This window comes from Hesperophylax consimilis, chromosome 5 (assembly GCF_061612785.1).
Source record: "Hesperophylax consimilis isolate HC1 chromosome 5, BYU_Hcon_1.0, whole genome shotgun sequence".
NCBI classification, from domain to species: Eukaryota; Metazoa; Arthropoda; class Insecta; order Trichoptera; family Limnephilidae; genus Hesperophylax; species Hesperophylax consimilis.
The window spans coordinates 10,300,689-10,326,004 of NC_142840.1; the positions used below are offsets into that span (position 1 = coordinate 10,300,689).

Genomic DNA, 25,316 nt, shown 5'->3' on the forward strand with positions numbered 1-25,316 from the left:
ATTTTGTTGCAGGCATGTTCAGTGTTCACGAAGTTACCAGCAAAGCAAATACAAGAAATCCGATTCATACTTTTACGATAATTTCTGTGTGCTTCAAGTAGTTATTTATGTTGACTGTTGACGTCACGTTCTACAGTATATTTTTTATGAATGAGCAGTGTTAGTGAATATTTGATTATATACACCAATCCGATATCTTGAGAATAACGAATAACACCACTGCGACCGGCGGCAATCGGGGTTGATAAGACTGCGGTTAGGTGGGCGATATGTAAAATTATATTTATTGTGATTAACATTTCCGCGACCGACAACATCCAAATTAACATTATTATCTCGGGATTACTTCCCTCCGCCATTGCTTGCTTATATTTCAACTCGTTTTACCTCACGACTATTTAAACAACATTATTTGTTTGCCACATAAACAAAATATTCATAATTCTATAATAAGCTCAAATCATTTTGTAATACCACTCATGATACTCATAAAAAATACATTCTTGTTTTCACCACTATAATATCATATTTATTCATGTTTAATATACAGTCTGGTAAGATAATAAAAATATTTAGATGATGATCCAACATGCTCCACAATGCTCCGGTATATTACTAGACAAATTACTATTAACTCATGGCTAACAGATCGTCTCCACCGGTTCGTCGATCAATAATGCAAAACTATATTATGTACAATGAATTTGACCAACGAACGTGATGTTGCGTTAGAATATACATATATTATTAATTATTTATATCCTGTACAGGCAGATAATATACAGGACCATACTAACCTGGGAGGTCACTTCAAATCAACACTGTTTATTGTTTATTATCTTGGAAACATGAGCTTTGTTCTTATTATCAAAGTTATGATACTTTTTGACATCTCACAAGAGCGCCCGTGACTGGACAGTGTAAATGTAGGGGAGCTATGTTGCCACCCGGTTGGGCATCGTTGTGAGGCGGGTGAAATCAAATAACTGATCGAGACTTAAATTCATCGCATGAAATTACTTCAGCGTATTCGCCTAGTGTTGTTTATTTGTACGGATCATTTCCGTCTAATAGCTTAAACATAACAATTATCAAGGTTGTTTTTCGGTTTATGATCATATAGGGTCGATGCTATGACGATTTTTTGCTTTATTCGTTTCCTCAACAACATGGGCTTATCAATCAAAGACGCGAATGGCTGTTCAAGTAACTGGCTTATTAATGTTCTTCAATTTCCATTTAAAGTCATCCGCTTTATCTGTTCGTGTTCTCGAGGTAAATGCAGTGAGTTTTTGTGTCTAGTGGTTGCATCGCTTGTTCACTTGTTGGCTGGGAGCTTTATAGAGGTTCACCGTCCCTAAAGAGGTTCAACAGAGGAATGCAGATCATTGAAGAAGGCGCTAATACCAGCCATCCTGTCAATTAAGCACTAAAGTTTTACGTTTTATCCGTATAAAGTTTAAGTACGGCAAGAATAAAGACGCGAGATCTTGTCGTGATCGAGTCTTTTGACAGAAAAGACAACGAGCATATAGATACTAATATTCATCGTTGAGTGTAGATTTACTATCGCTGTTATGTTATTTGCCGTTTCGTTTACAGGTAAGTTTTATTTTGGTCGACAAATCCTCAATGCATGTAACAAACAATTCAATGAATAAAGAACTTAAAAATTTTAAAAAAAAATCATCGCTTTTGACGACTTAAAATCATTTTTTAAATGTGTGTTGAATTATCATTCTTTTGATTCCATGATCAACACACCTTTAAACGTGATACAATATCAACCTAACTTAACCTATATAACATTTGTTACGTCACTTTTCACGTTTCTTTGTCGCTTTTTAAAGGTGTGTTGAATTATCATTTAGACGAGTTCCGAAGATTCTGGTCACCGAAACATTTAGTATGCAGTGCCAAAAATCTTAAAAACTTACTTTGTTTCAAAGCATCAGTCGAAATTATCATCAATGGAATTCAAATATCAATAAAAATTAGATTTGAACTACTCACTTGATAATAAATATAACAATTTTTGCTACGTCCTCGAGTATAAGATCAGTTTGAACTATGCAAAATTCTGGATATTAACAATATTTGTGGGAAGCTTATTCCAGATGACCGGGCGCGCTGGATATATGAAAAACTCATTGTTGAGTTTGATATATCGATGAAAAAATCACGACCATAGGAGGCGGTTTTATTTGACCGATAGGGTCAACTAATCGGTTAGCAGCATTACGATCTGCTACAAAATTAAACTGTCTGTTAATGGCAAAAGGATCAAAACATGAAAAATGATTCCACATTTCAATTCTACAAAATCAAGCTAATTTTTAATTAAAATAAATCTCTATAATTAGTTAGCAATAAGGAGTTTTCAATTCATATAATATTTCTTACTATAAATCATCACATCAAAACGTCTGCTTACCGAAAGCTATTTCTTTAATCTTGTCCGATAAAACTCCAAGGACGGTATCATATTTTTAGGCAATCGCAATAAATTATTATGTATTAACAAACATAATAATAACAGACTCTTGTGGACTCTTATGTGAACACTATTCATTGCTACTTATATAATAGCTTTATCTCTGCCTAATGAGGTCGTCAAATATTACTTATATAAAAATGTGAGTTATGTTTGCATACAGAGGTATGGGCGTTGAAAATACTCAGATAACTTAAAAAATTATTGAAATTTTGTAACGATTCTCTTCAGGACATCGGTGAATGACACGCTTCCTAGTTGTTAATTTAATTTCTGATAAGATTTAAGTTCTGTTGTAAATTATGCATATTTAAATGAATGTTTCCTGTGAATATTACCCGCACACCTGAAAACCACCAACAGCCGGGTGTCAACACGAAATTACACAGGCGTGAATTACACAACATACCAATATTGCTCTGCAAGAATAACACATGGGTGTAATTACACATGGAGAGAATTAGACCTGCTTAAATTACATCTACTCGAATTATAGGGAGAAAAATGAGTATTGCAAATTTATTAAGAATATCTTAAAATTATTGGTAATCCGGTTTAAAAAGGGATTGCAGGCTGTTTCCTGATAAACTTTTAATAAATATATCGGAACACGCATTCGTGCACTTACATTTGCCTTGATAATATATAATGAGGAAATGCGAAAATATTTTTAACAACACGTGTTCCGACATTGTGATAATATATATTCGTATTTAACTAAAAGTTTAACTGGAAACTATTAATTCATTCGTTAGGGGCCCGCAATCCCATGTTTAACCGGATTACCAATACTTTGAAGAGATTCTTAATAAATTAGCGATACTTATTTTCTCTCCATTTACACTTGTTAAAAAATACATTGTTTGAAAAGGTTTACATTTAAGTAATTTATTTAGTGTGTGCTAAATAAATTTCATGTTTAAGTTAGCTTTATGAGAACGGGTCGTTTCTTCGACTCGTTTTTATGTGAGTCGGCTCGAATATATAACAAGCTACTGGCAGCTGTTTTTTCTCCTTCATATAATATGGGCTTCTTCAAGACCCGCATTAATTAACCTTTCCTAGAGTCCCTAAATTAACAACGTTGCCAAATCGGGTGGCGACATAGTTCCCCTGTCTTTACACTGTGCAGACAGGAGCGCACACAAAAATTATTAATAAAAATATGTACAGAAAAAATGAAAAGTTTTGACATGTATAATTGTAATTCTAGTTAAGTTTATTAAACAGTATGTAATTCTGGCAGTGTAATATTGCTACGTGATATTCCCGCCTGTGTTATTTCGTAACATCAGATGTTATCAACACAAAACATATTGATTGAAATGTTCCCCAGGTACTTTTAACTAAATTTACATTGTATTATTTATGTTGCTAACCTATTCACCACACGTTCAAGGACGTCAGGTCAAAAAATTCTAATTTAATTAAAGTATTATTAGATAAATATTCCATTCAAGTAAGGTAGATGCGAGATCACATATTTCAATCTCTAATAAAGATATCTTTTACAACAATAACATTAAAGTTATACCAAAATCAAAGATTTACATGAAGTTGTGTAATATTTCGAGAAAACATGAAAAACGCCGTATTGAACATTAATCCTCGATGTCTTATCAAAGAAAAGACATTTATTTGAATAAATTATTGAGACACTGAAAAATCGTTAATGATTTCATTTTTTTTTATTCGACGCAAATCTGTGGGAACCATTTTATTCAAATATAACACATTAAAATTATTGGGTATCCCAACAATAATACGATCTCGGATTAAAATGTATATAATATTATTGTTTCTTTGATATTTGCATATTCGTGTAATGTAAACGATTAGTTTGAGACTAATATTAATATTAGTGTGATAATTTTCTGCTATACTGACAATAACTGATCGAGTATTGCGTAAAGCTTTCATAATTCTGTGATATACCTACATTGTGAATACATCGTGATATACATTTAGAATACATCGTGATATACATTGTGAATACATCGTGATATACATTTAGAATACATCGTGATATACATTGAGAATACATCGTTAGTGTCCGAACAAGGTCAGTATCAAACATGTATTAGCCCTAGATTTTGAGGGCTATTAAGTACCTGTTTATTGCGTTAGTTCGCACTTCTGTCAATAGATGGGAGCCACAGTCGCAGAGACACTCCACACAGACTCCGGCGCTGATCAGCTGATGTGATGATCATTAATGAACGCGTGAACTCGAAGCGGGGGAGGGGGCCGGAGCTACGCTCTATCCGTGACATTCCATTCATGAAAAAGGCTACCCTCCCAATATTCAAAAATGCCTTATGTGTCACATAACCACTCAAACGAATATCAACTCTACGCTACATGTACTGAAGAACTGTTTTCGCCTGTACGGCGCAACCGATTATAAGCCAACGCAAGTATTTGCTTTGTAATAAAAAAATACTTGAAAACATTCTATTAAATCATTTTTTTAAGGTAGGTACTAACTAAGTCTGTTTACATTTTAAATAACAGGTATCGATTATAAATTTCTCGATTTATTTAAATAATAACTTCAGTACAACTGTCTTCGTTCATTTATATTGATTGAGTTAACACGATCTTTTTATCGCTAAGCGGATGGGTTATAAAAACTTCAAGAAATAACCAATTTTTGACAATAATAATTGCATTTTCAGCAGTTTATCGCGAACTTCAATGTTGGCAAAATGATAAACCGATGAACTCGCATTACAAGGTGCCCCAAATAATTGAAATTATCTGAATGCGGTTGCAATTCACAGTAATTTAAAGAAAATAATCTTACAATACGAAGTTAATACGCAGATTTTGGCCGGGCATTATTCATCGCGGTTACTGTGGAAGCATAACCCTAAAAATGTTGATGTATTGAATTAATTCATTTGCGATAGTGTAAAGCAAACATGTTATTTTAAGAACCAAGTATATATATATATAGCTTCCTATTGCTTATCATAATTCGGCAGTTCGCAATATGTGATCTGGGATCCATTTTTATAACAACCTTTAAAGGTTAACTCAATTCGGCGAACGGATATTTCAAAACTCTATAGCTTATGATTGAAATGGTTTTATAACTGAAAATAGATGCAGTGAAGATAAAAATCTATTATAATTTCATGATGCCAGAGCTTACCGTTTTGAGTTATTACAGCTTTAAAAACAATCAGAGTGGAAGATACTCTTAGTATCGCCCTGGTGTAAGACCACCATTCACAATATACACGTTGTTTGAAATGGCTTTGGTCATGTTTGGTGGCCAGATCTGAATAGCCAGGTACTTCCTCACCTTCCTCTACCCCATCTCCTTACCCTCCCTACTACCTTTAGTTTCACACATATCCCAATTGGGAATGTCATAGTCTCACTGGCTCCAAGGTTGGGAGCAATTGGGACCCCTGTGCGGTTTGTTATCCTTTACAAAATAACTAAATCAGTAAACGAAGTAGCGGCCCTTTCTTACATTAGCCTATTTCAGCATATCGCTCCCCATACGCTACCAATGGGAATGTATGGCGAGCGATATGCTGAAATAGGCCAAGCCATGAAATAAGCCAGTGCTTCACGGGCATACCGCTAATAGCTTCGTTGAAACCTCTCCCTCCATCTTGAGAACGAAGAATGTAACAAAAAGAGAAGTACCAACGGAGCTTGGCTTGTGAAGTCATCCCTACTCGAATACCAACAAAGTTCTCGAAACGTATAAATTTTATATTCCTTGTCGCAAGAACCTCCCGAGGTCTGATCCTTTCTCGGAACACATTCCTAACTAGTGGTCCTTGAGACCTCAGACCTCAGACCTCAAACCTCAGTTCTATAGGGCCAGACCTAGAACATTTAACACTACCACTGACTTACGAGTATAATCCACATCTAAATACAAAGTATTTATCATTCAATCCATATTTGTGCTAGTTATACCACAATTAGATCGGGCAGAAGCGTAGGATGATTATTATTAACTATAATAATATGCGGCTGATTTGTATAGCGCCGTTTTCATGAAAACGAGGGCGCTAGATTAATAGATTTGAACTTGACCAGATAATAACCTGTTCTATTGCTGTGTGGTGTTTATTTCACCATTCCATATTTTATTTTTGGCTAGAACATTACAAAAACGTGAATTTTGTTGGAATGTTGAGATTTATTGCTTTCAAAAATAATAGGCTGTATTTATAGCCATGTTTTGGAAAGATAACAAAAATCTAATAATTCTTTAAACATTCCGCTAAAAGTCCTAAGGGTGAAAAAAACTAATATACCGTTGAGAGCTGGAAAGGTTTTCTCGGAAAGAGGGTCCTGTAAGGGTCGGCGGCTTTCTCTACAAATAAGGGTTCTAACCTGTTCTCAAACCCAAGGACTTTTCCCACCCCTAGTCCCTTTTCCACATTATCGGGATCCAAACATTCCTGTAATATAATATACATTAATAATAAATAATAATAATAATACTTGGATGACTTGTATAGCGCCGTTTTTGTGCAAAAACACCTCAAGGGCGCTGACAAAAACAATATATTTATGATTTGCTCCGCTAGCGATTGGATTTTAAAAGCTTTCAGCTGGATTCCTGTGCCTTGTTTTATAATAGATACCATATTATAATTTTATGCGCCTTGTAGAACCTTTTTATTGCTTAATTATCTATTTATACGCCTTTTAACTTGCTTTCACGCGCTCCAATTGATCGCATCCTTTGAAAGTATACCTGCATTAGAGGCATCTTATTAGATTGTATTGAAAGTGTACGCAATTTTTACAAAGTATACCTGTTTCATTGATGAACAAAGGCGACAAAGATAAGTTGCAGAAGTACATGCGCCATGCATCCCTCCATTGAATGACCACACAAATCGATATTCATTATTATTGGGTTTCTATTGGAGCTAGACACCACTGAATTAGTGACGCCATTTTCTCGATCTTTCAGACATTGCGAAAGAATGCGTCTCGCACTTTATTGATGGTTTTGCTTAACATCTTCCCGTCTAGAGAGAGAGAGGCTGTAAGTATCATTAAACAATTCCCAAAAATATATTTATCATAAAAATTTCTACCTGTTCCGAAAAAAACCGACAGGCTTTAGTTTGAACAAAGATTTAGTTCGCGATGGCCGCTACCTGGCGATTGACTTTATAGGCCTTTGTTTGCTAAGGCAGTGAGGGATAGTCAGACAGATACAAAAGTCCGTTAAATCTCTGGAATTGGCATCTCAGGCCGAGACTATGATTTATTAACTGCGCTTTTAATCGGAATCACCTGCCGAGCCTTTATCGGCACCAGCAAAAAAAGAAAAGATTACTAGGTACTACCCGAAAAGACGCCATTTATCTTGCTATTTTGGAAAATTCCAATGTCTGTCCCGAATGCTTTGATTACCTGTAATTTCTCCAGCGATCTCTATGGTATTTGATCACAATATGCAACATGACCCTATCAACCTGCCAAATGAGGACATCTTTCCGCACACATTACCTTTGTGTTGAATTTGTTCTGTAGTCTGCACTCTTCAGGTACATTGGTACATCTCAGCCCTAACAAGTCATGCTACCTTGCACTCGCTGACTGCAACCAATGGCTGGTGGTCTGTACTTGTTATATATTATACGGGATTTGTATGCACGCAATTCCCAGCCTATGAATCCTTATCGATCCACGTCATGCGAGTTTTTTTTTCAATTCTCATTAAATGTAGCATCACTGACCTCCCTACAAGTGTTTTAAGTAAATGGAATAAAATTTCAATTTAATTATAATTATATCGATTTTCTTCAAGTCCCAAGGCAGTTTTAATGATCTCGGATAGAGTAAACCCGTCCACACATCGGCGGCCTTATGTGAGTTACAAAAAGCTGTGGCAGAATGGCTCGCGAACTGTTTTGTACCATTCGTCCTCGGCGGATCGTGATCGCCCAACCCGCGGGCCGCTGCGAGCACATTCCACAGATTTTGCCCGCTGATGGCTGATCGCTGATGTCCTCCGCCCATGAAATATTCCTTTGGGCACGAAATATCTCCTCACTCCTCTGCTCGCCGGATACTTTCAGTCCCTTTGTTTTAATTAAATATTCATAATTTTGAAGTTTTTTTCGTCAAACTAACAAGATTTACTTGTTAACTTGTGAGTTAATTTATTATCACTATTTTCCAACAAGAACATTAATCCTTGGATAATATGTTCATCGGAGCGCTTTGTGCGGTCTCTTCTTTATTTAACTATATCCCTGGACGCTGACATACCGCACGCAAGTTAATTTTCTACGGGTATTTAACATCTCAATCTTGAAAATTCTGCCACGCCAAGAATTTCAGCATCAATTTGATCAGTAAGATTACGCTGCAGATCTGTGCTTTGTTTAATCCACTTAACGCGCTAAACGTGGTTTTACAGATCACACTAGTGCTATTTAACAGCTTTTTATAGTGTAACATGATAATTTATCACTGTGGTTAATGATAACTTAATAAATGTCGCATATTTTCTGATTCGACATCTCCGGTGGTCTGCTCCCGGGTCCCTTAATCTTCTTTCTTTCCCTGGAGCTGCAGAGTAATCATTTTACGTTGTTATTGGAAAAAAATTATGACCGAAACGAGTAGTTGTTAATTGGGCGGGTCAGGCGGTGTTTTTCTTTCGTCCTGTTGCGTGTGCATCGAATCTTGATTTGGAAGAGCACCGATGATTTGAAGGTTTCCCGCAAACCCGTTGTGTCCACAATACATCATACCTTCTTCCATTATTATCATCTGAGAAGATAGTTCATCTTACCTATTACCAAGAAGTACAGAAATATCTTCGCAACAAATATTGACAGCCTTAGCTCTCGGCCGAATATTAGATGATGTCATTATACGGTGAGGTTCGACCAGTACTAGTTTCGGCGGATGTGTGCGGAAACCTGACCAAACAGCTGTTTTTTTTTCCTTTATTATTTATTTGTCAATCGGAAAAATGTGAAACGAGCCGAGTTTATCCAGCGATGTTGGGAAAAATAAATACCCGAAGCAGTTCTCCTTGGTACCTCTGCCAGCTCGTGAGGTGAGTTGAGGTAGCGAGTGACCTTGCCGCCATTATCTCAAACACTGTCCCACGGTGTCTACTCTCCCCTCCACGGAGTGGCCCCACCACCCACCCGCTCCCACCAGACCCGCCGGCCGAGTTCCTTCGCCTCCCACTTTGTCTACCTCTTCCTAAACGGACTTCCCTCCACCCCTGCAGCCTCCGCCCTACAGCCTCCCCCGCACCCCTTATCTCCACCACCCGCTCGCTCAGCTGTTCTCCGCCGGAAGAATGCTGTTCTTCTCGTGTGAGCGTAACTTCGGTTATGCGCGAAATTTTTATTTCAATATAATTAATACATACATACCCAGATACAGATACTATAAAGCGTACGGCCGCGCCATCTGAGCTTTGTTCAGGTGAATGTTTGGTCGTTTGGTGCGTGCAAGTATTTGCAGCGAAGGTCTTACTTGAGATATTGTATACACGTCTCCTTCACTCGCGGTGCTTTTAAGCTCATTGCTACATTTGTTATTATGTAAATAACAATACCAACCATATTTCATCATCAACTACCGAACACGTATACCGCATACAAAGGATAGTCCCGGTAACCAGTTGTTTTAAATAATCATAAATAATAGTTCGCAGGTGTTTTTTAACGCGTCTTGATAAATCTTGTATAATAAATACAAATAATTGCCTCGGCTCTTTTCATCACCCCTTTCGTCATCAATCACTGGAGATGCCCACAATGAATGATACTATTATGACTGCTTTTTAAGCACGACCCCACAGCTTCTAATTAAAGGTGACTTGTTCCTAGAGCAAGGCGCTGGATGACCGAATGGTAATGTCCGTTGACCTCGGCTTTGCGGAAACCCTGGATTTATGTAGCGCATCACTATTAACCTGCACATTGCAAAATAAGCAATTAAATGTTAATTATGCGCATTCGTTAAATATATCTCGTGTGTGCTTTATGAGAAAGAAGAAATTTAAGCAATTACGGGAATAAAAGTTGATTTTTTTGATTAATTTGTTAATTGCCTAACAACACTGAGCAGGAAAGCTTCGTGTCTGGTGGGACCATAATGAGGCCACTTTATTATATTCCGTAAGGTCAGCATCCTATTAAAGTTGCCGACTATCACTTCTGCCAAAGGCTTCCGCTTACTGTGGGTACGTAGAATACTACACTGTACACTAGGTACCGTCTGCAGGCATGCTGCTTTAACTGGGGGAATCGGGTAATCTTTCTTCGTTATATCTCACACTTGGCTGATTCTGAGTTTTTACTGCGGACGCTACTTCCAGACGTTCTTCAGCTATTAAGAATAACTCCACAGCAAACAAACAGTTTTTACGTGTTAAGATGGTTGATAAATAACAATAACCAAGAAGGGTAAAGTTAGTCTTCACAGGAAACAGGCATCAAAGCATTTTTGCATGTCGTATTTTATGTTGGAAAATCACTGGTTCCCATCGTCTTACGTGTGTTTTCTTTTTTTACAGAAATGGGAACTGCTGGTATTATCCAAGTTGAAATGGGATATGTCCGTGGTAACTCCTCAAGACTTCCTTGCCCTCCTGGTTGCCAGATTACCCTTGGCTGGTATAGTCGAACCCAACATGGTCATCAGACATGCGCAAACCTTCATCGCTTTAGCAGCTAAAGGTAGGTCCACCTAAAATACATCATTTACCATACCAAGTTGATCAAGCACTACACAGAACTAAATCACGATTTCCCTAACAGGGCGCAAAAGATATTATTAAATTAGTTTTTATTCGTTGTTAAATATCATCTTATGTCGGCCATAAAACGCCGAGGTTTACAAGACTCTTTTGGACATTTGTGTGATGTCACTATCCTTAGCGTGAATACTAAATACAAAACGCCAACCGCCTCACTTGACCGAATTCAAGGCCGCTCTTCTATGTCATATTGGATACCAAATTCCAATTGCACCGAATTCTTATTAATATGCCAGTAGGTACTATTGGTTACAATGTTCCAGGATGTTGCACTTGCAACACGTATTATTTTCAAGTTGAATTTACCATTAATAACAACATACGTGTAAATATCATTAAACCATGCAAAACCAATAATTATTTTATTTATAGATATATTAAAGCCCACCTTACGAGAAACAATCGATACAATTAGCATAATGGTTAAATTTAAAGTGTTGTTATGTAACTATTTAAGAAATATATTTGTACAGCGCCCTTGAGGTGATTTCTCACGAAAACGGCGCTATATAAATTAGCCAAATATTATTATTAGGTATTTATTTATTGGCACTTTACTAACTATCGGTTTAAAACATCAATTAGAAGATGAATTGGGTCGGAACGAATCCACAGCGGTAAAAGCCAAAAGCTTCTCTTTAAATTATTGATGCGTGTCCTTGGTAAGTAGTTGTCTTCAAGCTTTATCTCAGTTCTTCCCATAAAACCACTATCAGTAGGTACAACTTGGAAATATGTTTTCCCATGCAAATGTCCATCGTAACTTATTTTCCTGCATTGTTTAGCATTATGACAATATTTATGAGTTTCCTATCAATCGCGAATAAATGTAGTCGCTAATCGACTTTCTTCCTAATCACGACAACGGTTTATGACAGCGGCAATGTTAGCGATAATAATATAACTCCAGGTGCCTCGTTCAATATGGTAAATAACAGCCTAACAAGGAGAATTACTTCCGGTTACCAACTTGCTTATCTGTAAGCTTTAAGTTGTGACTTCTGCCTGCCGTTCAATCAACCGGGACAATTCTCATTCCCATACTGGATTTAGAATAGAATAATATCCTAAGAACGAAACAATGTTTGGAAACAATAAATGTTACACATTAAATTATCATCTTCCACTGATCGTACGATTTTTTTTACAATTGAATTGAAAATAGCCAAAAAGGTTCATTATTTGGGGTGAATGATTCCTTGAGGCAATTATGTCAATTCAAGCATCTTCATTCAACCTTCAAAATAATTCTTAAAAACTACATCTACTTAATACTAAAGAAACTTTTTATATTTATTTTTCATATTCAATGAAGGTTTTTGAATTGACATGTTAATTTTCCCCAATGGACACATTAAGTCCAACTGACCATTTATTTTTTTATGAGTAACTTTTGTATTCGGCAAAATCAACTTTTAAATATACATGTATTTGCCGTGAAAACATCTAGTAATGTTCAATCCATCAAAACAACAATCACGCTTTTATAATTGTATTGAGTATTGCAAGTCTGCGGCAACTGCAGAACGTTGTATAAACGAATATAAAAGCATATTGCGATATGTGTTGCTGATTTATTTATTATGACTTGACCAAAGACCCGCTGCGATTTCCCACACAGCTGAATGCATTCCTTGAAGAATTGTGCAGGCCGTGGGCTCGAACATCAGCCACGGGTGTATTGTAGTACCAACACTACCCAACTATGTATATACCACCATTATATTATAATGCAGTACCTACTCACCGTTTTCACAACAAGAAAAGAAAGCTAGAAATAAGATGTATATCCCAGACGTTTTATTACAACGATTATTTTTGTGAACCTCATAAATGTTAATTGAACAATCCCTAATTTTATGAAACAGCATAATTTTCAACACGTAATTTTAATTTTGTTGATAAACTAGGAGAACGTTTTTCCCGATCTTTAATTTGCATAAATCTGTGCTGGTGGTGGGGTGTTGGGAGGGATAGGAGAAGGGATTATTTGAACCCCCGAGAAACCATTCAGATGTCACTCCTGGCCACGAACAAAGTGGGAATAAGATTGCATAGCACGCCAGTATTAATATTATACACAAAGATCTCACCACCAATAGAGAATAGAGTCATCATTAATATTAAGCTTCTTGCTATTTAATTAGCGAATGATTGATTACGATAAATATAATGAGTATTTTTACGCAATAAAAACTTGCTTTGGCGGCGCTTTCAATTGCCTTTTGTAAAAAATTATAATATCAAAGTTTGGGTAATGACCACTACTTGTTGTTATTGTTATTATTTCCGTAGTTTAACTTATTCCGTCATCATTAATAACTGTCTGAAATTCAGGCGACATTACAATATTTTAATGGAAAAACTGTAATAAGCAGGTACGCTCGGGAAATATAGCGTAATCTGTCGGCAATCTACAATGAACCGCAACCACTAATCAGCTGATGCCTCTGGCCCTACCCCTCTCCATCTCCTGTCTTTCTTCTCCTTCTACCTCCTACCTGTCAGATTCCCGACCCTTCTCGTTCATTCATCACACTATATTTACGTTAACCGACCGCCCACACTCTAATTTGATAAGAAAATTGCAAAATCTTTATTACATTCCATCAATTAGCGATGCCGAGATGAGACTGCATGGGAACTTTGGACATCGATTCCTTCATTTTTGTTTTATAATTAAATAATATAATCTCTGATGTGATGTGATACATCTTACATAAACGTAAGACTCCCAAATTTAAAAATACATCATTCTTATATTTTCAGCTTATGTATATATGATATTATAATGAACTAATGTCGCCGTAAAATCCGCCATCGGGGTAATTCTCAACCGTGGCATTTTAAACCTATACATTTTTAAATTTTATATAAAATGTTATATAAATTTTATATAAAATGTATATAAAATGTTATATAAATTTTATATAAAATGATAAAAAATATATAGAATTTCCTATTTTTGTGAAACGTCGCAGCTCTGGGAAAAGGTTATCCGCTATGTTATGTATTCTGTTTAGATTTCTCAAGAAATGCAACACACTGCACAACGTCTTGAGCGCCGTCGTTAGCTCATTAGTTAAAGTGGTTTTCGTGTGTTTGAAGTACGTCAAAGTCCTTTGTTTATCGGTCGTCATTCTGTTTGAATAGATTTACTTAACCTTTGTTGGTCCTCGTGGTGCGGAGGATGATAACTAGCGGAATGAGGATCAGCTGAGAGGAGTGGTGTGGTGCAAAGAGTAGAGGAGTGCGCGGCGTCACGCTCTGCTCTCGGCCCCGTGACTGCGCATGTCCAAGGAATGTTGTTAATTCCTCGGGCCGTATCTTCGCGAAGAACCAGTTTGCTTCACGCCCGAAATTACTTCAAATTACACGAATACTCGATCCCTCACATGGAACAAATCTCGAATGATAGACCGATTACCGACCTCCTCTTCGCATTCAGGACGAGCGAATCAAATTTGTTAAATTGGATCCTTGACTTGACACGAACAGGCGAAAATGGCCTCAATTTTCATTCAGCCGAACATTTTACTAGACTCTTTGTCTAACAATTAACAGAGACGTACCTTGTCGGAATGTCTCATACCTGGATAACAGATCATAATTTAATTTCAAAAGCAACGAGGTTTACTAACACTGACAACAATTTATTTGTAATCTCCGTTTGTAAGTTTGTATTGAATCTCGTTGAGTAATGAGTTTCATTCATTCATTTTCGCACCTTACGAGTTTCCGACGCGAGATATTGCGCCGGTGCCGTTGCCAGGGCTGCATATCTCGCGAGAGTCATCACGTATTCAAATCGCCCGCGCCCTGACGTAGACAAAGTAGCGCCAAAGGAAATAATAGCACGGAGGTAATGCTCTGCCCCGCGACCCGCGAACATTCCTGTTCTCCTGGTACTGACGCTGGGACTTCACTCCACCTTTTTACACCGCGGTGAACTCGGAACTTTTGTCTCAACTAACATTAATTAAATCAATTTAAAAGCTGTTTTATCAATGTTCGTGAAACTATTAAATGCATTACTCTAATTAAGGGATTAAACGCATGAAGAAAACTATGTTCATTCCTCCATTGAAATAAAAGCAATATCAAAGTTTATTATTTGTAATCACCTGTTTTTATAGGTCCTCATTCAATCTCAATATCGTTGTTACTTCAGTACCAGTGCAGCAGTGGAGGACTCTCGTCTAATAATAATAATAATAATAATAATTGGATAATTTGTAGAGCGCCGTTTTTGTGAAAAATCACCTCAAGGGCGCTGTACAATTTATTTCCTAGGATCTACATTTGTTATTTAGAAATGATACCAAAACATACTTACCTGGCAAGTCACTTCCAACAAACACACTTATATTAAAAAGTTTATGCTTATAAAAGATAGAACTGCACGCAGAGGACACTATATCAAAAAACACTGGTCGTCGCATGATCTTAAGTCTGCTATAGTTTTTATTTTAATTTAAATGTATTTTAACTGTCTTAAAAGCCTACAAATTGTTAGTTGTTATCATTTTTATTTATTTATTTTTAATTGTTATTTTTATTTATTTTATTTTATTTTTAGTATTTTTTACATTTTGTTAATTTAAATTTAAATTGCCGTCAACTGTGAAAGTGGAGGTTTCTGAAATTATGGATACGACTGTCTGAAAAGGTGCGTTTTAAGTTTAGACCTAAATTCTGTCGAGTCTGCGATCATTCTCAAATCATGTGGCAGTCCATTCCAGGCTTTAGGTCCTGACACGGCAAAAGCACGCTCACCGAACTTAGTATCTGGTGTGCGCTTTGGTTCCTTCAACCTTCCGATAGCTGATGACGTTGCTGACCTAAGGGTTGACTGTCGGGAGTTGGAATCTTCTGGAATACACAATTCTGATAAATAAGCCGGAGCCATTCCGTTAAGTGACTTAAATACCATCCAGCATACCTTGAACTGGATTCTTTCAGGACATTTGAGCCAGTGCAGATTTTTGAGATGCTCTGAAATGTGGGAGTATTTAGATACTCCGGTGATAAGCCTTGCCGCGGCGTTGAAAACGGATTGTAATTTGTTGATTTGACATTTAGGGAGACTTGCATATATTCCGTTGCAATAATCTAGACGTGAAACAACATAGGAATTGACTAGCAATTTAGTCGCCTCTGTTGGCAGGTTTCTCCGCACTGCTTTAATTTGCCTTAATTGAAAGAACCCCGTGCTTACAGTTCTGTTCACCTGAGTTTTAAGGGAAAAATTAGCATCCAGATTGACACCCAGTAATTTGATGCACGTTTTTGGAGTGATGTCACTTCCAGAAATGGTTATTGGGGAGTTTTCAATGTTATGCTGACGTCTGCTTGTCGCAGTCCACAGAAACTCAGTCTTTGTGGGATTCAGTTTCAATCTATTTGAGGTCATCCAGCGAGTAATTGCTTCTATACACTCAGTTATACGAATTTTTAGACTGTTTATTTCTTCTGGTAAGCAGTAAAAGTAAACTTGCTGGTCATCAGCGTAGCAGTGAGATAGAAGGCCGAATGATTCTATTATTTTAGCGACATCATTTGTGAAAAGGATGAAGAGTAGTGGACCCAGAACGGACCCTTGGGGTACTCCAGATGAAATATGACAGTTCACACTCGGGGCGCAAAAATATGCTTGTCACACGTTTCTTTCACCTGAAACGTTGAACTTGAAAAAAGTCAAAATTCTCAAATGTCATATCATATCATATATTTATTATTATATTGTGTTGGGGTAACTCACTAAAGAGATAATTCATAGAAGTGAGTTGTGAGCGTGTCTTTGTGCCCGGAGTTTCCTTAATTTAACCTTACTAAAATTTTGAAAATTTAGTAAGGCTTAGTAATATTTGAAAATTTTTCGACACATATTGGTTTATCAATGATAAACCAATATGTGTCGAAAAATTTTCAAATATTACTAAGCCTTACTAAATTTTCAAAATTTTAGTAAGGTTAAATTAAGGAAACTCCGGGCACAAAGACACGCTCACAACTCACTTCTATGAATTATCTCTTTAGTGAGTTACCCCAACACAATATAATAATAAATATATGATATGATATGACATTTGAGAATTTTGACTTTTTTCAAGTTCAACGTTTCAGGTGAAAGAAACGTGTGACAAGCATATTTTTGCGCCCCGAGTGTGAACTGTCATATTTCATCTGGAGTACCCCAAGGGTCCGTTCTGGGTCCACTACTCTTCATCCTCTTCACAAATGATGTCTACCTTGCAGATACAATGCCCTCGAGCCGAGACCACCCTGTTTCAGCTGACGATTATGCCACATGCATTTCGCGCAGGTCAATGTAACTCAGGTCGACTTCACGGTTTCAGCCGCACAGCCGTATTATGCGCACATTAAATTATTTCATTGAATAACAATAACATAGAGAGCATTATATTATATTCCATCTCATATCTCATCTCAGTCAAATGCATAACCAAAGTACAGTCTCTTCAATCGGTTCGCAGTGTCCAGTGTCATATTATATAATATCTTGAAGATCTCTACACCTTTCGTAATAATTTAACGTTGTTCATGAGTTTTACTCGTGATTATTGGTTTTGTATGAAAAATATCAATTATTCACCCGTTGTATAATAAATCTATATATTTTTCCCGTTCAACATAATTTACCAACCGCCGAAATAATTTGGACAACAAACTATAAATCATATTTTATTGATCTAATTAAAAATTGCATGTTGACTTCTATCAAGAATTATAATAATAAAAGTTATTGATTAAATCTGACCTATTTTGCATTGGTAGCCTTTAACCCTCGAGTGCATTGCCAAAATGTTTACTACCCAGAGGTTTCTAGAAGATTAAGAAAACGTTACTTAATTATTCAACATTTTTCTTTGGGATTTGCCCTGCAATAAAAAATGTCTACTTTCTTCAGTCCCTAATTATTCGCCTCAAGTCTTCAGACCCCATCCTGACCCAATCCTCTTCCTCTATGTCGTTTTACTTGATTACTCACTTGGTCATAATGTTCGGTGTCCTATCTTCTGACTTTCTTTCTTCGTGGTCGCCTTTCTGGCCTATTGAATTTTACGATGCCTTTCTCATACTCTTTTGTCGGTTTTTTAGGAAGCTTTGGTTTGATAAAACACTAAATACAGGCTTGCGGTCCTTTTCATAGGCACGCATTTTGAATCTGGTTAAGTGTAGGGAGTATAGGGTTAATCGTGAACCGTCTCAGGCCGCCTCACATCCGGCGCGGTCTGTTATCTGTCTGCCGCTTCAGTCTACAGATGCAAAAATGTATAACAGATGAGACAAGATAGCGAAAGTCATACCGTGGATGCATTTCCTTCACGCAGTACGTACCTTCAATTGTATCATACGCCGTTTCCTGTACCGAACAATCATACCGCATCAGGACATAGACCGACATAAATTCGTATCCCCGACGTTACAAAGACCTGACACTCGGAGGTGATTGAACGATACAGTAAATAATATAGACTGATTGTGACGTTTCATTTTCAAGATTATCCTCGAAGTGTTGGGAGGTCAGATTATTGGTATTACTACGCGTGAGTTGTTAATTACGTGCAATTATTAAATTTAATAAAAATGCGCCTTTATTTACGACTGTAGAGGGAACGCAATAAATTGCATCGCTTTGGCGTGCCGCAAGGCCTGGTAGAGGGTCCACCATCGTGAATCCTTCCACGAAATACGAGTACGAACAAACAATAATAATTATAAATGTACGAATGCATAACTGTTTGTTAAGTATTTGAAACAACTGATATATTGCGAATGTAAAAACATTAAATCCCGTTATGAAGTAAGGAGATGGTACAAAAGTATTGGCCATCAATAATGATATTTGTGAATTTATTGCAAATATTTAGTAAAAAGGTTGAGTTTTATGTAATTTCAATACTTAATCAAGCATTTTATCGGAGATTCTTTACGAAATATGTTTATAGTAATTTACTGGCCATAAATCAGTCGACGTGGGGGCGTCTAATTATTGTATCCGAAACTCATTTTCCGCCGTCACATGGCAATACAAAACTAAATTTCTAAAAAAATATACTCTTTATCACGAATTCATTTTGTACAATCACACTGTTAACATATTTTCAGTCAGCACTTTTTAATCGTCGTATGGGGTAAAACACGACGGTAACAAAAAATCACACTCGGCTTCGGAACATTAAAAAATTACCATGTTTTTTCTTATATTTTTTCTTCTTATATTATTTCTCGTATATTTTTCTGACACTTTCTCAAACCAAGACGGGTCTGCTCAATTTTTATCGACCCATTTAACATCTGCTAGGTACGTTTCTGTTCCTCTACTTGGGAATTCTGGTTTTACTTTTCCAGATTTCACCTAAGTCTACACCTTAATATTTTGCTGAGTTCATTACTTGATGTTTCAAAGTATTTTTAAAATGATAAAGAACGTGTTCCATTTTTAGAATTGACTTGTTTTAAATCTAGAGTTGCCGAGGAAGACGATAAAAATTAGCCTATGACGGCATCTTTTGATAAACGTCAACATATTATCACTACGTTGTTTCAAATATTTGTCCACGTGTTGTTTCTCTTGGCATCGGCTAAATGGCGAATGAATTATGAATCTGTCAGTTGGTGGGGCTGCCAATAGTTCAATGAACTGTCCTCAAACATGCCACTACTAAACTTGTCGAAATCTTTCAGGAGGCGGTCGACAAATTATCACCAAGTACCTACGAGTAGAGGCATGTCTTAGTATAAACAGATTTTCTAGCTCTTATATTTTATACTTGATGTAAGATAATTTTAACAAAAACTGAAAATATATTAGTAAATTCGCCTAATTTCAGCATTACTTTAGTAGTATTCATTGAATAAGTATGTGTAGGTTAAGTTGTGGTTGGTTGTTAAAACTCTTCAAGGAGAATCTTGAAGCAAGATGTATTTGACTTGTCATGTTGGTCGTCGGGCAGATTTCGCAAGTTCTAACGAGAGCTTTACGCCGAGAAGATGACAACGTGCAAGATATTACGCGATTGTTTAAAATTTGAAGGTTACAGAACACGGCATGTGGTTTTCTAACAACATGTGTCCGTCACCCCGATCATGCCAGGCACAGCTGAAAGACTGATGAATGAAACATTAAAAACAGTAGTGCCTGGTGGACTTCTCCGACAGAAACAGGAACATTTAAATATATCTTTTGTATTCTTTAAGTAAGAAATTCTTTTTTAAATTAAAGTGTCTGCTCTTTTTGAGAAAGAAAACGCTTACTGTAAATTATGGAAATCAAAAAATACTACGCCGTAAAAAGTCAATTCAGACTGAATTTCCATACATCGTCCAGTAGAAAGTAACCTGATAAATGACTGTACCCATTTGCAGTTTAAATATTTTAAAGCTTTGTTTTATTATGCAAAACTCGGTCTTTATTTAGAATGTATTATTTTGCGAATTTTTTCTATTTTCTACCAGCAAGCAGACATGTCTAGTTAACTTTTCCAGTAAATGATTTTTTTTCTAATCTATGTCTTTGATTATGGGATTGATGGGCGATGCCTACCTATTAAGATAACAACATAATAACGGCAAACCTTCATTCAATGAGCACCGAATTATGCAAATTCTCGGGATTTTCAAACGGGCGAAGGTGCCACGTGATGAGATGCTTTTAAAGGCATTTTACAAGATGATTTAGTGGCTTTTGGTGTATCACAACAAAACACGCGCGGTCTCCGCCGACTTCTGCCGTTTTGTTTTTGCAAAAGGAAAAAAGGTTAGTCCAAATGTTATACGACATGGTGCATCGCCTTAAAAATTAAATACTATATCATTGTTAGATTTACACGGGTAACTGAAGTCTATATATTTCATTATTCGCATGGTAAATCTCGTAATTTTTCACAAAATGGCGCTGTAAACATGATCCAAATATTTTTATTAAGCGCTCATAATAACAATATCATGTTATGGAATACTCGTGGTTTAACGACTAATTTTAGCTCTAGTCCTACCACTGAGAGCTTCTTAAGTAACCTCTCTTTCTGCTACAAGCATCGCTTATGGAAAAGATTGGGATGCTGCAACGGGGCTATCAGCGGTATTCCTTTATCTCGCAAAGTGGTGTTTTGTGCTTCACAGCCATTTCTCATCTCGCAGCTCGGAACGGTCCAGAACGATGCAGCGCCAATAAACATAATTGAGCGTTACATTCCTGGGGCCAGTTCGCCATAAAAAGATCGGTCAAATAATCTTTGGCGCAGCAAATGTGAGAAAAGTATATTGGCACCGGTCATGTCCGAGAGCCGACTCGAACAAATTGACATACAGGCGAAAAGAACTGACACCGAATACTTACATAATTTAACTGACAATGGATGATCAATGCAAGAGTTATTCGTATTCTGCCAAACCATATAGTTACCTAGCCTTACCATATAGGTAGAAAATTTGTCTACCTTCGCAGCCAAATAGAAATCAAATGATTTTTCGACCTCCTCTGAGAATGCTCCACACACATGTTATAATATCTATTAGGCTTTTGCATTGTGTGTGGATATGACAACTTTTCTGTGTGCAGTAGACACTAGACAAGGGAGGGTTTTAGAAATGGCTGTTGACTTTGTGGCACGGATCCGACACTAAAACAAACAGTTGGGGATAACCGAATCTTTATTTACCGTAGTGTAGTTAGTCTCATTCTCAATACACAATAGTATGGCAGTGTAGTAGTGTAAGTATGCGGGTAACACACCTGCACATGGTACACAAATACCTACACAATACATATTATAGTTCCAGAGTGCCGCATGCCGTGTAGTCTGTCCTTACTCGGCCCGTGAGAAATATTCTCGTAGCCGTAGAGAGCAAGGAGCGAGGGAGGCTGCGGAGGAGCTGTTGCGGGGAAGGGGAGGGAAAGGAGGGCGAGACAATGGCGCCCGCTCCCAAACATTGCGAATTATTCAGCAAAGGGCCCGACGGCGATCATCCTCTCCACCGGCAGGTTTTTAAATCATCTCCGCAAAGGTGCGCGCGCAATCATAACATCGCGCACCATCATTTTAAGACACCATTACCGTGGCGCATAAAATAAATTGCGTTTCTAAAAGATAAGAGATTGCGAACAACCTCCATGGACGAAATATGTATAACTAGCGAAATATCACGGGATATTTCAATTTTTGAAAATGATTCTTAAATTCAAAGTAAATCCGAGTTACATGTATCATTTCTAACACAATCGAAAATTATTATGTCGAAACGTTCCTTGAAATGGCAAGTTACAAAACCTTTCTATTTCCTATGCCATTTCCCTTCCCTCTTCCTTCGATTTTACCCAAGATTGGGGATTTCACAGTCCCACTGCCTAGTTCCAAAAAATCGAAACATTACCCATTGCAACGGGTTGCTAGCTGCAAGCTGTACAATGTACAATGTTTGGAATTAATGCACTACGATGGATGCAAGAATCACGGTGACGCAACGGTGATAAGTGTTAACTATGGTCCGGAACCCGTGGGTTTATATCGGCATCACCATCACGCCTACGCTTAATTTTAAAACCATATTCAATTCAACGCACAATCATTAATTTGATCTCCTAAAACAAATTTCCACATGGGCTAACCAGCGGAAAACCACGAAAACATTGATGGATGTCACTCAGATAATAATATTTGATTTCCAATGCAACTATCTTAATCATATTTACTAACCCAATGATAAACACTAACTTGAAGATTATCAAATTGAGCTCACTCGAGAATTATTACATCAAGTTTTAACTAAATTAACAGCACGTTCATGTTATTACGTCGTCAAATTAAAAATATATTTTTATTTATGATTGACAAGGCGCCATTCGTCTAATCACGATTTGCCGGTATATTCGTCAACAATCTGCATACATGTTTCAAGTATCTACCCGCCCGTATTTATTTTAGCGAATAGATTATTTAACATTTCTGTTAGTCAAATGCAGTGTTATAATACATTCGCATTTTATAATGGCAAGTTAATGGAGGTATAGATTTCACGTGAGCGGTGCACGGAAAACCTCGGAGTTCGCGTGCTCGCAGAAAGTGGCCAACTAAGACATAAACGTTTTTCGGACGTTTAAAATGTGTTTATCTTTAAGTCCCGAAAATTGCTTAAAATCGCAAACCATCAAAGTAACGGAGCAGCAACAAGGTGTGAAAAAACAGCCATTTCGATGCAAGTAGTTTACGAGGACATGTACTAACTACCTAGGTACACGGACTTACCACACCTATTATCACATTACTACTGTATTTCCATAGTTTCGTTCTCCATTATAACATAATATAAATCTTTTATCTCAGCACTCCTTGTGGTTGTCCCAACAGAGTGAACGAGTGAACAGAGTAAAAATTCTTACAAAAAACGCGGCGAACTTGACAGTTGATGGTTGAGAGGTTGCGGACACCCACCCGATATATGCACAGATATTGGATTATTAAATGTACCACTCACGAAATATGAATGAAACAATCCATCCATAAATAAACCACTCACAATCCATCCAATCCATGAACAATCTACATTTATCCTTTTGGCGTCAGTGGTTGTCCCAGTGTTGCTAGTATCTAGGCCGAAATGGATAATAAAAATATGGGCCGCCAGCTGTCTGCCCGAGAGGAAGGAGGTAGGTTAGATATTAGATAGTGTGGAGGACTTCCAAGGGCGCGCGGGTGATAACGTATCTGAGGAAACCGCTATCAAACATTCATTGAGAAAACTTTTACATCGACGAAACGTGTCCCTTTCAAACAAGGTTATCTCTCTTCACACATCGTTTGTCCTCTGCGTAGGCGAAACCAGTCAAAACTAAACGAAAAATTGTGCGTTGCTACACTTTGAAACCCACAGTAGTACCTACGGACTTTAAGTTAAAAAGTACCCCTCGACCATTTCGATGTGCGAAAAGCAATTTTCTTCTGGAAAATTGCAACGGCCGGTCAAGAAGCAAACGCGAAACCTAATGACTGTTAAGTTTTTGCAAATACGTCCCGATTTGCTTGATACAAATTGAAGTACTTAAAAAAATGTGATTGTTGGAATTTTTTGGTAGTCTTTAGCAAACCACGCCGTATTAGGGATAATGGTATGTCCTTTGCCACTGCAGTAACACATACTAATAACCTCTGTTGTTCTATTTTCAAATCATTCATCGCCCCTATTAGGGCGAATCAGTTTTTATGCCCTATTATAACTTCTAGGTTCGCTATACAACGAAAAGTAGCGATTAAAGATTGTTTTTTTTACTGAACAGGATCCTGATATTGCTAGCAAGTGAAGACTACCTATATTACCAGATGATCAAATAAATATATGTAAATTAGGGAGAGGTGGTTAGGCAACGTGAGAGGAATGATACTTAACTTCGGGTGATTATTGATCAAAACTTACATCCGATAAACCGGAGACACTTTTGTATTTTTACTCTTAGAAAATTATAGCGAGACGTAAACCTGTACAACCATAAAACATACCATAAGTATGAAGATTCGTGGGAGCTGGGAGTCGGAATAATACGTGCCGCCATTATTTTTAAAACGTTTGGCAATCTATTTACTTACTTGTCAACAACTTATTTGCCAGCAGATTGCTTTAATTCTAGTAAACCCTTTCTTTGTTCTGTGACATGAGATGTGGAGGTCGATAAAAACTTGAAAATAATATCATTCCTTTAGAGGGATACATAAAAAAATAATAAAACATTACTTGCTCTGTGCAATAGTGCATAACCAACCTGTGTACGAGTAATCCAAATTTTAATGAATTGTTTTAATAGGTATCTATACTCGCATAAATGATTAAATACTTTCACATTAATTATTTTTGTGGAACTTTAAATTCCAAGCCTCGCCTAGACAATAAAAAACATACTCTTTCCACCATAGTGTAAACTAAGATTGATAAATATCGTGATAACAGCTTTTGATAAGAACATAAAATATATTATGCATTTTGTAAGTAAATAAGTACTTAACGATAACATTTTGACAATTT

The 25,316-nt window shown here is 36.9% G+C and overlaps 2 protein-coding genes across 2 annotated transcripts in view; one reads left to right on the forward strand and one right to left on the reverse strand.

The window, feature by feature from the left end:
- LOC149423502 (fatty acid hydroxylase domain-containing protein 2-like) overlaps nucleotides 1-25,316 on the reverse strand; it is a 589,487-nt gene that overhangs the window by 455,634 nt on the left and 108,537 nt on the right. The window lies entirely within an intron of this gene.
- Nucleotides 1-25,316, forward strand: part of LOC149423506 (G1/S-specific cyclin-D2-like) — a 60,015-nt gene that overhangs the window by 31,058 nt on the left and 3,641 nt on the right. Inside the window, exon 3 of the mRNA XM_089631986.1 lies at nucleotides 11,034-11,196. Within this exon, the coding sequence (XP_089488112.1) occupies nucleotides 11,034-11,196 (163 nt within the window). The remainder of the gene's footprint in view (nucleotides 1-11,033; nucleotides 11,197-25,316) is intronic.